This window comes from Corvus brachyrhynchos, unplaced genomic scaffold (assembly GCF_000691975.1).
Source record: "Corvus brachyrhynchos isolate BGI_N302 unplaced genomic scaffold, ASM69197v1 scaffold152, whole genome shotgun sequence".
Lineage (NCBI taxonomy): Eukaryota > Metazoa > Chordata > Aves > Passeriformes > Corvidae > Corvus > Corvus brachyrhynchos.
The window spans coordinates 1,401,442-1,417,805 of record NW_008237447.1 but is presented as its reverse complement, the minus strand read 5'-3'; the positions used below and the strand labels follow the sequence as shown (position 1 = coordinate 1,417,805).

Sequence of the window (16,364 nt, the reverse complement as noted above, 5' to 3'; positions counted from 1 at the left end):
TGGCCTTTATGTAGGGGATTTCTAAGAAATAACAGAAAAAGCCATACATCCATCTTAGTTCCCTGTTGGTTTTAAAGCATAGCCATTTTCCCAGCAGGGGAAAACGTGCATTTACCAGCTCCAGATGTCATTGCATGTGCACTATTCATTCTGTAGGATGTGACATGAATGGGACAAAGCACTTTAAAGCTGCCTTCAGAAGTACAAAGTTCCAAAAATCATACGGTACAATTAACTGCTCTGTGTGTTTAAAAAGTATATCACATTTGTGCAGTTGCTTTGGATGTCAAAGGGTTTTTATCTCTCAAGCGTATTTTCCTATTAAACATCAATGATTTCTGTATTTAATGCTTTTGCTAAGGTTCCTAAACAAAACCTGAAAGGACTGTCACCTTTGAAGTTTTCTCCCTACAAGGGTGAACTGGAGTTGTGGTTTGTTTTGGTTTGTTTAAAAGCTCAGAAATACCCGTAGAGCAGAAGAAAAGTAATCTTGAACATAGTAAAAGTGGTTGAATGAAGTCTACAATTAAAAGTACAAAGTGCATTTATATGTTCCATTATTCTGTTGAAAGGAACTTGGTTCCAGGAGTCCTTTCTTATTAATATCAGAATTATTTTTTTCCCCTGCAAAATTAAAATATCTCTCCAGGTAAACAATTAATTTTGGCAGGAGTCTGCGGTTAAGCATAAGCATGTCTTTACTAGAAGAAAGAGCATGCAAAAATCAAAGTATTTAAAAGTCTGAGCTCAGAGCAGTCAATTCAACATATGTCCCCCCAGAATAAGTAAATCTACTCTAGCTGAAAGTATGTGCTGAAGTCAGATTTATTTTTCTGGCAAAGTCCTAAATTGAAAAATCAAAGTTCATAATGAAAGTTCCTGGCAGCATCTTAATTATAAGCCAAGAACAGAATGTTCTTAGTCAAATGAAGTGCATTTTGCTGGCATGTATGCCTCCTTCCCTCCCTTCTTTCCACTAGAGGGAGGCACAGAAATACAAGTGATGGACACACACAAAAGCTCGAATAGAGCAGCACAGAATAGGGTAAAATACAATAGCTTCCCTATAGCCTGACTGAGGAGGTTCGTGTAGATCTCTCATTATTATGTTTAATCTGCCCTGCTGTGAGATGATTATAAAGGCTCAGCTAGGCTTTTAAAGTTATGCGTTAACCTTTCTTTATTGACCCTGTTATGAATTTTCATGGTGAGGAAAAATGAACACAACTGCTCAGATTTACATTTCAGTATTTGCTTTTCAGATTAAAAAAGGGGAATCTTGAGAATGTGATAAAATTACATTTGGTCGTTCCTATCCTACTCTGAGTTTGTATGTGTGTAATTAGGCTGTTCTAATAACTTCAACCTAATTGCATAATTGGATGATAATTAGAGACCCTGATTACGTTGGTTTCCTATAGTTGGATAAATAGACTGCCTTTCAGAGGATGAAAGAAATTTATTTCCAGCAGTACTGTAAGCTTTTTCAGACTCACGCCACCCCTGCCTTTCAAAAATAATTGTAAGATTTAGTTTGCATTGCAAACTAATCACTTACTACATTCTGTTGTGTGAACCATAAAACAGGTTTTGAATTTCAGCAGTTCTGTCTCTTCTCCCACACTGAAATGTGGGTGATGCATTTAAATCCTTTTGTTTGTTTTCCTTAAAAATACCTCCATGTTTGACATACAGGGACACAATGAGCAAACTGCACCTTAGCATCATTTCAGGCCTGGGACTAATTGTTCAGTACAGATTCCAGCTACGTGAGTGAACATTTTAGACAATATTATTTTTATTCTGTGAAAGGTATTGTCTCTGCTAGACCATCTGAGCTTCTTAACAGACCGATACACACAACAATGATGTACCTTTTAATCAGTTTCAGTTCATTACCAGAGCTTCAGTCAACCTGCAGAGTAGATCAGATGTGTATACAGTGCCTTTATACTCTATTCCATCCTATCTGTGGGCCATCCCAATATATAAAATTCTCATCCCAGTATGTAAATTCCCTTGCCTACAGCTGAAATGCTGCCACCTTTTGGCATTGACAAAGAAATGGTTAACTATTCATTTTAAATCAGATGGCAAATGTTAGTAAGAACAACATAAATCCAGAATTAAATTTAGTTGGGGGACTGGAGCAAATTTCATAACTCTTTCCTGCCAGACATAAATCAACTTATCTCTAAAATGGTTTACATAGCCAGGTTTTCTTCTTCATAAACCCAGAAGAGCATCCACGTTACTCCTCTTGGAATGATTTATGAGTTTTAAAATGCACAGGATCCTGGCATATGAGTAGAGGCATAAATGTGAGTTCCCACGTGTTTCCTCTGATTGAAGGGCACACAAACCAATTGTTCTGGTCCTCTACTAGGAAGGAAATTGTTTTCTTTGCTCAACCTACACAATTTACTAAGCTTCCCAAAGATTGTTTTCTTCCTGGCTTGTGTGTGGCCACTCTGCATGCTGTCAGTGTACTCATACCCAGCTGTGGTTGTGGAGCTGACCTCAAAGAAAAGCAAGCTTTACGCCCAATCCAACTAACCCATTCACAATTAAACTCCACTAACTGTGCTCCAGCTTTTCAGCCTCTTCTTCCAGACTTCTCATACTTTGTTTTGTGCTAAAATAAAAAGCTTAATAAAGCTGCTTTAGACTGAATAGTATACTTGAAATATAAGTGCATTTTTTTTTTTCAAAGGGCAGGACCTTCCAGCTTCAAAACAAAGCATGAAAATATTATGGTGTTTTTAATGGCCACAATCAAGAATGGATTGATTATTTTTTTAAACACCACTTTCCAAGCGTTTACTACATAGCTATATAATATATAAATATACATTAGGATAAGCAGAATGTCTGATAGCTAGCTAAAACTGAGTTTAAAAAGCAATAATAGATGTAAAAAGATGATCATCTGCCTGTAAATCTCCTGGATAGCTTTCTGGCAGATGGGTAATGATAATCAAGACTGCTGTTAATCATTATTTGAAATGGTTCAACTTCTTGTCTGCTTTGAAATTTGTATCTGTTGGGGAGAAATTTGGTTTGAACCTCAGAAGACACTAACAGTTCAGATAAGAATATCTATTAATTTTATCTATTATACATCTATTTAAATGTGATGTATGTTTGCAGACATCTTTTCTAGAGTATTTTCTACAAATTTGAGAACGTGAATTCATTGCGTTTCTGCTTATTTGAATGTTTCTTCTTTGGTGTGAAATATGCAGAAAAACTTAAATCTGCTCCTAAAGAGAGCTTGGCCTTTATTTATTTTAAAGAACTAAGAAAATGTTACGAGTTATTCAGTAGAATGTGCTGCTCAGTGATAATGCTAAGAAGACAAAGCATCAGGGATTTCCTGGAAAGAGTTGCACGGTTGAACTGACTGAGGTTTGACATTTCTTTATGATTATTGCTTTAGCATGAGTCTTGGTAGCGCTGAGAAAGCCTCTGTGAAACTGAAATCCCACACAGCAGTGGAGTCACCAAGGGAACACCAGAATGTGACAGGATTCCTTGCTTTGGAAGTGCCTATGTCAGTGAATCCCTTTTTTCTCTTTCTTTGTCCAGGGTGATGTTGGGCTCGCTATGGGCAAACTCTATGGAAATGACTTCAGCCAAACTACCATCTCTCGCTTTGAAGCCTTGAACCTCAGCTTTAAGAACATGTGCAAGTTAAAGCCACTTCTGGAAAAGTGGCTCAATGATGCAGGTGAATGAGTCTGTGTATTTCTTCACCAGCCTACCAAAATCAGTAGGATTCTGAAAAGCTGCTTCGTTTGTGCCCTTATGGTTTTATGAAGCTACCAGCCTTTGTAGCTGCCCCTGGGACAAATGAGGGTGTAGAAATAAGGGCCCGTAGTTCCCTTTTCATGTACCTATACGCTTCCAAAATAGTTCCAGTATGAACTTTCAGAAATGTGTTCTGTAGACAGCTGAACAATTGCATGGGATGAGGTACAATATGTGTCATGGTTTTCCTCCTTCATGTATGTTAATGCATATAACTTCTAATCCTCTTCTAGCTTTCTTTTTCAGATGTGTGGTAGAGAGAGGGTTGCATGATTTGTTGTTTCAGTAGGCAGAGCTTATTGCATCCATCTCCTTCCATACCCCTGTGTGCATTCCTTTTATCTCTCTCCAAGGGTCCAAATAAATAATCTTTCTCCCTGTAGGAAGAGTTTTTTTGTGGGTTAGGTTTTGCTTTTTCCTTCCCATATTATTTTTTTTCCTGGGATACAAGTTATTCACTATGCCAGTGTTGGTAGTGTTCTTTTTTTTTTTTTAATCTCCTACCAGCAAAAGGAGCTTGTATGGTGGTGCTAGGTGTTAGGATAGAAAGAGGATAGAAAGTGTTTGAGAGTCCTGTCAGCCAGTTTTTTCATCCAAGTATGCAGTCGTACATGGTATAAAACTGATGGATATGTTAAACAGATGGCAGGGATGGTGTGTGCCTTCCTGACTTTTACCAAAATGGAGAGAGCTTTATGCTGGTGCCTACAGCATTCTCTGAAAGTTTGAAAATAATCTCATGCGGTGTTGAAAATTTGTCCTGCATTGACAAAAGGAAGTGTCACTCTGTTTTGCTGACAGGGGTTATCATTAGGTGTTCTAGGTCTGTGATAGAAAACATAAATACCTCCACACTTAGTGCTCAAGTCCACAGGACAGTGGTCCCCAAACCTTCCAGCAACGTTGGATGAGTCCAGTGCTGCAAAGAGTGTGTCATAGGGGTTTTTTTCCTGCTAGCCTGAAGAAATACTTGTCTCTCTAAAGTTAAGGTGAGTTAAAGTTAAGGTGTGAACAGTGTCAAGGTTCTTCACAGCCTGCAAGTGGGGAACCATTGTCTTTGGCTCTGACTCAGTTTCATGAAAATCTCTGGAAGAAAGATTCAGGTGACTTCAGAAGCTACTACTTTTTCTTTCAGGTAAAAGTAGGCAGGAGAAGCGTACCAATGATTCCAGAATTTATTGCCACAGAACTCAGCTTGTTCTGTGGAGTTTTCAGGCTGAGGACGAGTTTCAGCACACTTATGGGTGCTATTACTATTAAAAAAATGAAACCTAGACAATACTTTCCAATTTGAGTCTATCAGAATCATGGTGGGCACTGTGAACTTTGATACCTACTTATCACCCACAAACCCCCGTGCAGTGAGGGAACTCCACCCATAATTAATCATTTTGTTTAAATTCCCTGCTGAAACTTGCCTTTTGGTTAGATTGCTCTTCCTGCTACCAGGTGGGGTTAAATGTTCTCTCTTTGCTCCTTTGTGGTGTCAGAAAGACAGGATTAGGGGTTAAGAGCCCTGGCGAAGCTAAGCAGGGGGAGCTGTGCTCTGTGTAGAGTGGTTGGTAGCACTGAATATCTGCTAAGATGTCCAGAGAGAAGAGGCTGAACACTGTGAAGCTGGTTATGAACTTCACTTCCTCTAGTGTATTGCAGAGTGGGTAAAGGAAATTTCAGGCTGCTCAGATTTTTTCATAACTGCCTGTGACTTTCAGCTATGGCTCATGGATACCAGTTGCTCCTTCTTCCTTTAAACTGCAGCCTGCAGTGAGTGAGTGTGGAGTAGAATGAGATATGGGAGACAAACCTCATACAGGTATTATAAAAGGGGTACTGTGGTAGCATGCAGGAGCAGAGGGCACCCTGTGGGCTTGCTTGTAGCTTTTTAGTTTCAGGTATCTGTTGTAATTTGGAAATACAATGATTAATGCATGTGGTCTTCATAAATCTCTGTGTGTTTGGAATAGATACAGAGCGGGTCTTAACATACCTTGCAGAGGTGAAGAACACTTGCATTAGACTGCACTGCATTCAGATTAAATCTCCTGATTTGTATTACTTTCTTCTTTTTCAGAAAACCTCTCATCTGATTCAACTCTCTCCAGCCCAAGTGCCCTGAATTCTCCAGGGCAAGGGATCGAAGGCTTGAACCGTAGGAGGAAGAAACGCACCAGCATAGAGACCAACATACGTGTGGCCTTAGAGAAGAGTTTCCTGGAGGTCAGTGGTCCTGGTGCTGCGCTCAGCCTATGAAGAAATGAAGAAACTTTGCTTAATAGTTATATGTGTTAGAGTGAACCCATTACTGTGCTATTTAGGAAAGTGCTAGTACTAAACAAGGGGAATACAAAACCCATGCCGAGAAACTTGCATCAACATCTGCTTCACTTTAAAATCAAACACAAACCCCCTCAGAAAAACTCACTGGTTCTTGAAGTTCCCTGACTTTGTGATTTTGCATTCCAGTGTATTCAGACATAGGTCTAAACATGAGGATGGATAAATGGGGCTGTAGTCTAAATATGAATAATCTGAGGGTTTTAGCTGGAGGGCAGAAGCGTCTGCTGTGGTTTGTCTCTGCTGTACCACTGACCAGATTCTGGATCTGAGTCACCCATCCAGATTTCTGCCTGCTGAAGAAAAAGCTATGATGTAAAACTTCAGGAGGTAATTTCAGAGCTTTTGAAATGCCATTTTCTTTTGTCAGAACCAAAAGCCTACCTCGGATGAGATCGCCATGATAGCTGACCAGCTAAACATGGAGAAGGAGGTGATCCGCGTTTGGTTCTGTAACCGGCGCCAGAAGGAGAAAAGGATCAACCCACCCAGCAGTGGTGGAACCAGCAGCTCGCCCATCAAAGCAATTTTCCCTTGTCCAACCTCACTGGTAAGAGTCAAGAACTGTGTTGTCAAAGATCACTGGAGAGGTGGTTCTGCTGTGCTCACTGTGGAAGCTACACATGCTGCACCTTCTTTGTACAGCAGACCTGTTCTCACATATTTATATTTTACTGGCATTTGGAATATTCCACCTGGATACTGTCTAAGAGAGATAATGCTTACAAATCGGGCACTATTCAGGCATTCAGTGAGGGTGTTTTATTTAGTCAGCTCATGAACAAATACTCTGACTACCAAATTTGCACTTGGGGTTATTGCTTTGAACATATTTCAGATAATACCTCCAGTTTATATTTGGACTTTCCTTTTTCCATTTTTAAAAATATATATAAAATAATAGTAATTTTAAAAAAGAGTTTAATAGCTCTACCCCTCCTCTCTTATTTTAGCTGCTCTGGTAAGTAAATGAGCAGCAGTAAAATGTGTCATGCACTGGAACAGGTTACCCAGAGAGGCTGTGGAGTCTCCCTCACTGCAGATACTCAAGAACCATCTGGACTCAATTCTGTGCCATGTGCTCTGTAGGATTGACCCTGCAGGGAGGTTGGACCAAAGGACCCACTGTGGTCCCTTCCAATCTTACCCATCCTGTGATTCTGTATCATTTGGAGATTTGGGTCACACAGATACCATTGTTGTTACTTCTAGTCAGAAATTATTTATATTAAAAAAAAGACATGGAACAAAAGAACAGTTTAGCTAATACTCATGTAATTAATTTCCCACACTTGTATTTGCCTCAGGTAAACACAAACTTCATGAAAATATGAGTAACAAAACACATGCATCAAGGTTCCTTCAGCACCTTTGCTACCAATGTCCATGGAGGTCTGTTTTCATAAATAGAAACAGTAGCTATTAGATTTCATAGTAGCTATGCTAATAGGAATGTGGTGGAATTTATGTAGCCTGTAGCTGTCCTTTTGTAGTATTTATTCCACCCTCATCACCGTAGTAGCTAATATCTTCCAGTACTTCATTAAACCATTAATTTTGGTGACGTGTTATTCTCTCCCCTCATCCTTGTCTCAGGGTGTGTGCATGCAACCTTTTGTTTCAGGGGAAGGGCTGTGTTAAATGTACTTAGTCTTTTTTATTATTGTTCTTTTTTTTCCCCTCCAATTGCAAAGCAAGGTTGCATGCCTTGCTACCAAGGCAGAACATAGTGAGATTTATGACAGTGTGTTTTAGTAACTGCAAGTTCATTCAGACTCCAACTTAAAGGAGCTTTCCTACAGAAATTTTCCTGTTGCTGTAATCTGCCATTGTATGTAAGAAATGGAGGTGTTAACCACAGTCTTCCTTTCATCAGTGAAGTTTCACTAGTGTTTTCACTCATTCTAAGCTTCTCTTAAGACTGTGCTGCTACTCAAATGGATGTTCCAGCCCTGCTGCCCCCAGCCTTCACTGACTGTGTGCTTTGTTGATTCCTTGTGTCAGCTCTGGAGATTGTGTCCATAGGATGCTTGGGCTTAGTTTAGTAGTTTGGCTGCAAATTAGCCATGTGAAGAACAATGATGAATTTTCAGTATGGTTAGATAACCAGGGTGACTTGCAGCCTGGCTGCACGAGGGCTCGGGCTCTGCAGCAGGATTGGAGGGGAAGGCTCCTTTTGGGGGCAGCCTCCTTTTGCATTGGCTGGAGTCACTCACTGTAACCACAGGGTGAGCTGTGTTAATTCCAGGTCATTCTCTGCCCTGAAATAGGGATTGTGACCTTGGCCTTAACTGCTCGCTGGACAGATGACAGATGCGGTTGCTGGGCTGCATTAGTGGGAGGTGTAGTGTGTATCCAGCTCTGCTTAATTTCATACACTATTTGAGATGGGCAGAAAGCTTTCAGATCTGTCCCACTTGCCCCAGTCTTGTTTAAAATGCGTGAAGCATTTGACTCCCTCTAAGGGGATGTGTAGCATGAGAGGTATTTCTCTGATCATAGACTTAAGGTAAAAGAGTGGAAAGGAGGAATGTTTTAGCCTATATCCTTGGCTATGTTCTCTTGGGCAATTCTAAAGGATTCATTTCTCTCATTGATGTATAACAGCCTTCAAATATTACTGTTGGACACCATTTCTCGTCCATAAGAAGTCCTTTCCTTATATTTCATTTTTCCTCATAAGCTAGTTTCTCCAGCCTTAAATCTTTGGTGTTTATCTGTAATGCCTTCAGTTTATTGAAGCTTTCTTGTAATAAGCCATCCACAAGTGAAAATTCCATTTGTATGTTTTAAAATTCAGAGGGACAAGGAAACTTACCAAAGTAGAGCTTATAGTTTGGTTGAGTAAAAGTGAAATGTTACTCTGCTTCTCCATATAAACACATTACTCTAAATACCTTTGTTAATGCTGGGGCATTTACCTAATTTTACCAGAGAAAGAGATTTCGAGCTGAAAAGATGTTTACAAGTAAAAAAACCCAACATGTAGAAATAATATATTTCGTAACTCTTTCTGTCAGAGTGTCTCTATTAAAACAAGGTGCTCTCTTTGTGGGGCGGCAGAGAGAGAGAGAGGGCTAACCTGCAGTCTTGAGACAATATGGATATGGGTATATCTCCCTTTCAAATACTGAATTATTAAGAATAAAGATATTGCTGGCAATTAGAGAAGGTGCTATGGTTGTTTCACTGAATGATAAAGTAACGGAATTACAAAAAAAATTAGTTTATATGCAGTGTTTTCCCTGATAACTTCCTCAGCTGAGGATGGGAAAAAAGAAATCCAGGTCTAGTGTGTAACTAGCTTTGAGCAGCTGAGCAGTTTTATTCATTTTTGACCTCCAGGTGGCAACCACACCAAGCCTTGTGACTAGCAGTGCAGCTACAACCCTGACTGTCAACCCTGTGCTCCCTCTGGCCAGTCCTGCTGTCACCAGTCTGTCAGTCACAGGTAAGGGCTGATCTCTCCTTCCACCCCTACCGTTTGTCCCTTTTGAATTCTTAAAAGAGTCATTCACTATTGGTCACTGGTATCCCAGGACATTCTTGTCATTGTTCCTTGTTCCTGCACTAGGAAGCTTCAGTTTTTGTGACCACTGAGTTGACTTTTCCAGAAATAAAATCACAGGTAGTGCTGAAACAAAATATGCTGTATTTCATTGCTGGCTTCTAGAGCTCCTCAGCCTCCCATTGAGAAGTGTCATTTCATTTTTTCATTTGAACTCTTGGTGCTTCTTGGTACTACATAAACGTCTGTTTGTGTCCCTTTCAGCTGGACATGCAGTTCAGATCGGGTGGGCAGGGGTTTCTGTTGTCTGGTATCTGTTTTGTGCTGACCTGACCAGAACCAATCTTCCAGGCACAACAGAAACCACCTCCAACAACACGGCAACAGTGATTTCAACAGCACCTCCAGCTTCTTCAGCAGTGACATCACCCTCCCTGAGTCCTTCCCCTTCTGCCTCAGCCTCCACTTCAGAGGCATCCAGTGCCAGTGAGACCAGCACAACACAGACAACCTCCACTCCCTTGTCCTCCCCTCTTGGGACCAGCCAGGTGATGGTAACGGCATCAGGGTTGCAAACAGCGGCAGCAGCCGCGTTACAAGGAGCTGCACAGTTGCCTGCAAATGCAAGTCTTGCTGCCATGGCTGCTGCAGCAGGACTAAACCCAGGCTTGATGGCATCCTCGCAGTTTGCAGCTGGGTAAGGATCAATTTTGCACACCCTTCCAGGTGAGGTGACAGAGGAGTGAAGGAGGATTCTTGGGATAAATCACTTTTATGTATCACTGTCATTTATCTCAGGTTCTGAAGGTTTACTCACAGGTGGCAATTGATCATTCCCATCACAGTGCACAAATACTGTGTTCATTTTAAAGGTGAAAAAGCTGTGTTGCAGCGGTGTTGTTGCTTGATAAATCATTCATTCCACTGCAGAGCTTGACTCAAAAACTGCAATTTACCACTGAATCATAGAATCTGTCCTTCTAATTGTAAAATGGAGAGATAGCCTAGACCCACTTCACACCTCTGTATTCATTTCTCCATCGTGAGCAAGAAGTTCTCAAAGATGCATGATGTTGTATTGTTGAAGTTGTAGTTTTAGAAATGTTGCTCAGACAGATGTCTCCTTGTTTCTTTAATTCCTCTTGATTTACGTATTTCTTATCTGCATTTGGGAGAGGATGATAGTTCTGTATCAATTAAGATTTCCCAAAATACTTCACAGGAATATTTTACACCAACAATGAATGCAAGTCATGTATTTACAGTGCTTGTACTTCAAGCATGTCATTAACCACTCATGGAGGAAAAACTAACTGAAAGTAGCCCTTAATCTCTGGTCTTTCCTTCCTCCATGTCCCCCCACCCCTTTTGGTATTTTTAATTTTAAATACGGTGGTGTACTTTTGAACAGTGACAACCTTTTCTTAAAAGTAACACTCGTTCTCTTTTCCACTTCTTCCATGATCTTCCTTCCTGCAGAGGTGCCTTACTCAGCCTCAATCCAGGGACATTAGGTGGTGCTCTCAGCCCAGCCCTGATGAGCAACAGTACACTGGCAACTATTCAAGGTCAGTAGTGTTCCTTTTAATGCATCTCTGTCACACAGCTTCGGTTTATGTGCTCTGTTTTTGTCTACCAAAGAACACTGACTCCTCAGCACTGGGCATAAATTGTGTACGAGTAAAGGTTTTACAAAATTAAGTGTGCAAATACATCTTGTGTGTCACAGAGATAAGAGCAGGTACAACTTCAGATAGGGAATCACTGTATGGTCTTATATTGATTTAAAGGAGGCATTTAAGATACTGAATATAATCTGGAATTTATTTTGTTGTCCTCGCCTCATTGGCCTGTATCTCTAGCACGTTAGAGATTTGCTTTTTATAGCTCTTCTATAGTCTGCTTGAGCAGACTTGCACCATTCTGAGGTCTCTTAGGAGGGCAGTTCTGAGCAAGTCTTGATCCTGAATTCTTGTCCTCATATGTGTTTGAAAAGAACCTACAACAAACATCCTGCCTCCTAAAATCCTTACATAGAACTTGAAATACATAAATCCACATTCAGAAGAGTAAATATTTATTTGTTCTGGAAGTACCACACAGCCAGAAGTTACCACTGACATCAGCAAGAGTTGTTTTGAGTTCATAGTTTGCCACCTGGAGAAACCAGGTGTTACATTTGTCTAAAGAGCTAGGTCACCTCTGTGTTCAAATATCCTCTAAACTAGCTGAAAAATCTTGTTTCTAGGTTGCAAGAAAGAACCATTTCATAAAGTGTCACAGATAAATTTAGGAGATCATAATCTAAGGCAGACTGAACGCTGTAGACCCATGAGAGTAAGCTGTAACAGTGGTTGGTTATATGTCAACATTTAAAATGTTACGCTCAAGGTTACATGACCTTCTCCATCTTGTGATAGCTGTCATTTCACATGAACCCTCATCTCAACCCTTCCCAGTGCAACTTGCCTGGATGTGCAGACTCTCTGTGGCAGGAAACAGAAGCCAGTATTGTGCTAAAAGAGCTGAAGAGAGGCACAGTGGAATGAGTTTAGCAGCAAATGAAAGAGGCATTTTAGTATCTGCAAGATCTTGTCTGATGGTTATTTTGAAAAAAAAACCAGCCTATGATGAGACAGCTGCCCTCAGTGATTTAGAGAGCAAAATATCAGAGGAGGGCAAATGCAGAGACCCCTTGCTTTTAGGCACACTTTGCATTGTTGCTTACTGCTAATGTGATATCCTCCCTGCTCAATTTTCCCTTTTTTTAGCTCTTGCATCTGGTGGCTCTCTTCCAATAACATCACTGGATGCAACTGGAAACTTGGTGTTTGCCAATGCTGGAGGTACCCCTAACATCGTCACTGCCCCTCTGTTCCTGAACCCTCAGAACCTTTCTCTGCTCACCAGCAACCCAGTTAGCTTGGTCTCTGCAGCTGCAGCCTCCGCAGGGGCCTCTGGACCAGTCGCCAGCCTTCACGCCACCTCCACCTCAGCCGAGTCCATCCAGAACTCTCTCCTCACGGTGGCCTCTGCCAGCGGGGCCACGTCCACCACCACTACTGCCTCCAAGGCACAGTGAGCCGGGCTGGGCTGTGCTCCAGCAGCCTGGGTCACTGTGCGGTGGGATCGGCTGCCAGCCGGGTGTATGAACTGAAAAATGCCATGGGCATCCTCTCACCGTGTTGCTGGGGGACGAGAGAGAGAGAGAAAAGAGAGAGAGAGAGAGAGAGAGAGAGAAGGAAAAATATTTAAAAAAACAAAACAGAAAAAAAAACCAAAAAAAAAAAGGAAAAAAAAACAAAAGCAAAACAGGAAGGATTTAAAGCTGGGACAGACATTTGCCTAATTTTATAATAAACACTGTCTTTTCAGGATCGCTTCATGGATCGGAGAACTTTCTAACCAAAAATGTAAAAAAAAAAAAAAAACCACAAAAAAACTAAAAACCACAAAAACACAAAAAAAAGTGAAAGGACTACTTATCATTTCCAGCAGTCACAATGACAAGTTAAGGTGGGTTATCAATTCAAACATAGGAAGGGGATTCCTTGGTTTTTTTGGTCTAAATATCTTTCTTTTTTAATTATCATTTTATAGGTCTGTTGTACAGGCCATTATGTCATACAAGGTGTTTATAATCGTATCAATCATGTTGGGGGTTCCTTTCTTAACTGGTACAATTTAGGCAGGCCTGTATTACTGGTGTATCTCTATTATTATTATGATGATGATTATTATTATTATTATTTTTATATATATAGTTTGGACGCGTTTGTCTTTTGCTCCTGGATTATTTTCAGCGAGCTCCCACACCATGGGGGGAGGGCACGGGGGTGGAGAGGAAGAATGGAGCACAAATAGACTTTCAGTCCTAATCTTCTGGAAATGTTCTGAACAGTTTCCTCATCCTCGAATTTGTCTAATGCCCACTTGTAGGGATCAGAAGAATTTATGTTCATAATTTGTGCAGGAAGCTCAGTGCAGCAGCAGAGATCATTGTGTGCAAACTTCCAGGCTGGTCTCTGCTTTTCAAGCAGGCATAGGAATTAGCTGTAAACTGCCATTCCCCTTCTCTCAAATATTTAGACAAAATGGCCAAATTCTGCTCTTAGCTTCATGTGCTTGGTTCCTTTTACTTCAGAGAGTGGGATGTGACCTCTCAAGTGTGGAATGTGTGACAATACTGATGGCTCTTCTGTTCCAGTGATTTCGTTTTGCTGTGCAAGAGCACACACAAATATTTAAAAAACATCATTACCCAGGCTAATTGGCAGCATGTAGAGCAGCATTTACAGTCCTAGACACCTTCTAGGTGAGTTGGTACCGGATTTCAGAAGGTCACATTCTTCCTGTTCATAGCAATATTCCTTTTCTGATGCTTCCAACACTGTATTTAGAAGAACTCCCTAGTAAAAAAAGTGCTTCTGGGTTCAAAACACAGAAGCCAGGAATATGGGAACAGAAGGTGCCATCGTTAATGCCAACACAACAGAGCCACTCTGGGGCTTTGCACACACCCTGGGCTGATCTCGTGTGGTCTCTGAGCTGCGGGGCTACTCGTGGGGTGAGGGTGGCAATCGGCACGTCTCGGGGCTGGCCTGGCACTGGAACTGTCTTTTCAAGGTTGATTCTGATCTGTGGAGCAAAGGATATTTTTGTGGATGAGGAAGGAGTAATGAACTGTACAGAAGTTAGATCCGTATATTCTTAAATATACAATCTAGTATCTGAACCAAAAAAAAAAAAAAGATTTTTAAAGAGAGAAGACTGGATCACTGCAATGCAGTTCACGTTGAATTTTCCATTCCTGATGGATTTAAAGGTTTCTGCCATGTGTATAAAACTAAATTACTTTTCGCTAGTGAGGGTATTAGAAGAGTCCCTTTCCCACCCACCCACTTTTCTTTTGTCACCAGAGTGTCCTAAAACAATGAGCTGATGCAGATACGTTCATTTTGTTGATGATTCAGGGGGATCCTGGAGCTTCTCATCCAAGATCCGGAAGGCAGCAACTTTAAACTCTACACATGCTTTGGTTTGTGGCCTGAGCGTGTGGGATTTGTGTTTGCACTCAAGTGGCAGAACCCCTTATCTCTCCCCCCACCACCATGATTTTGCTCTGTTCATCTCTAACCCTCCACCTTCCTGTTTTACTGATATTTAAACCAGTTACCCCTAAATCTTCAAAACTAGTGAACTGCAAGCAGGGAAACTAACAAATGTCCGTCCACCGTTTCTTATGTGTTTTTGATTTTTTTATGTTTTATTTTTTTAAAACTAAGCTTGAACCAAAGTCAATTTCTAGCAAGCTGCTGTACTAATGGACTAGTTTGTATAAGTGCAGTTCAGATGCAGAGAGGCGATAGATGCTACTGACAATTTCTTTTTCATTTGTCTTTTGTTTTTATTAATTTTATATAAAAGTTGCTGCTTGTTTTTAATCTTTTTTTTTTTTTTTTGGTTGGTAATTTGTGTTATCCTTGGGGCAGACTCTTAACTTGATTTTGTTTTCTTTTATTTGATGTGTAAATAGAATGGCAATGTCAGAGGATTGTTAATCCAAGAGGTCCCACCTTTATCCCCCCAGTATGGATGAATCTCAGTATTTTTGATGTGTCTCTACGTCTTCAGGCTGTGCAGGAGACTTTTAGGGCTATGAATAATACTGCAAAAATGGCAATGGCCCTCAGTAAAAGCTTCAGAGCAGCAACAGATACAGCTGGGTGAGCTTCAGGGAGGTAGGGAAAAGTAGAAGAGAAGATGCTGGTACCCACTGTGCTGGTCTGGAGGCCACAGCACGGTCTATAGTTTCTACCAAAGGAATGCAAGTCCCTGGGACTTGTTTTGAGTGAAGTAAGAGGGTGGGGAAAGCTGCAGCTGTAGCGTTTGTTCCTGACTCCGAAAGTCCCTGCTTACTTTCACACCTGTGCAAAAGTACAGTTTATCAGGAAGCTTTTTTTGTTAGAGGGGGGAGACCACCAGGCTTGTCTCCGATGGATCCCCTCCTCCCCAAGGGTTTTGGGGTGGGGTGGGGGGCATGGTCCTGGCAGATATCTAGGAAACACAAAGAAAGGTGGGCCTTAAATCAGTGGAAAATCCTCTCTCCGCAGTTCCAAGAGACTGTGCCATTAGCTGTCTGAATGAGTTTTCATGTCCCATTCTTGCTGGTTTGTGGTTGGGAGAGGGTCTTGTTGAGTACATATCTGGAACACTAATGCAGCTTGGATGGTTTATTTATTATAAAAATCTGCTTTTTTTCCTGACTACCTTTGCATTGGTCACATGGCTTTGGTGTGAGCACCTTATACCCCTTTACCTTCCTCTTCTCTACCCCATCACTCTGTCTGGGGCCCAGATTCCAGGGAATTCTTAGCAAGTTTTTTTCTGACAGAAACTGGAAACTCAGAGTAGCCACATATCCAAAAAAAGCTTGGTTTTGTTTGCAGAAGCTGACATAATACCCAAAGAGCACATATCCCATGGCATCCATTGCCTGTGTGCTCTGATTCATTGTCCCCTAAAACATCCCTATAGCTGACTGACTTGTTCCTGGAGCCTACTTTTCATCCCTATCAGTGTTTTTCCTCATGGATGCTGGCTACCTCCAGTGTTTAGGTGAAAGAAGGAAATCAGACTGGCAGTGAGTGTACTTCTGCCAAGTTCAGAGAATGAAAAGAAAGTGAGATCATGTACCAGAATTTAGCAGAAG

General features: G+C 41.1%; 1 protein-coding gene across 6 annotated transcripts in view; it reads left to right on the top strand.

Moving 5' to 3' along the window:
* Window positions 1–16,364, top strand: part of POU2F1 (POU class 2 homeobox 1) — a 68,770-nt gene that overhangs the window by 34,164 nt on the left and 18,242 nt on the right. For 3 of the 6 annotated variants that reach the window (XM_008631525.2, XM_008631524.2, XM_017731457.1), the window contains 7 exons: window positions 3,589–3,730; window positions 5,882–6,027; window positions 6,515–6,694; window positions 9,490–9,595; window positions 10,004–10,349; window positions 11,132–11,220; window positions 12,424–13,104. In XM_008631525.2, coding sequence (XP_008629747.2) covers window positions 3,589–3,730; window positions 5,882–6,027; window positions 6,515–6,694; window positions 9,490–9,595; window positions 10,004–10,349; window positions 11,132–11,220; window positions 12,424–12,734 — 1,320 coding nt within the window. In that variant the 3' untranslated portion in view covers window positions 12,735–13,104. Of the gene's footprint in view, window positions 1–3,588; window positions 3,731–5,881; window positions 6,028–6,514; window positions 6,695–9,489; window positions 9,596–10,003; window positions 10,350–11,131; window positions 11,221–12,423; window positions 16,121–16,364 lie in introns of those variants that run through there. The other 3 variants (XR_001861149.1, XR_001861148.1, XM_017731456.1) reach the window with 2 other exon arrangements.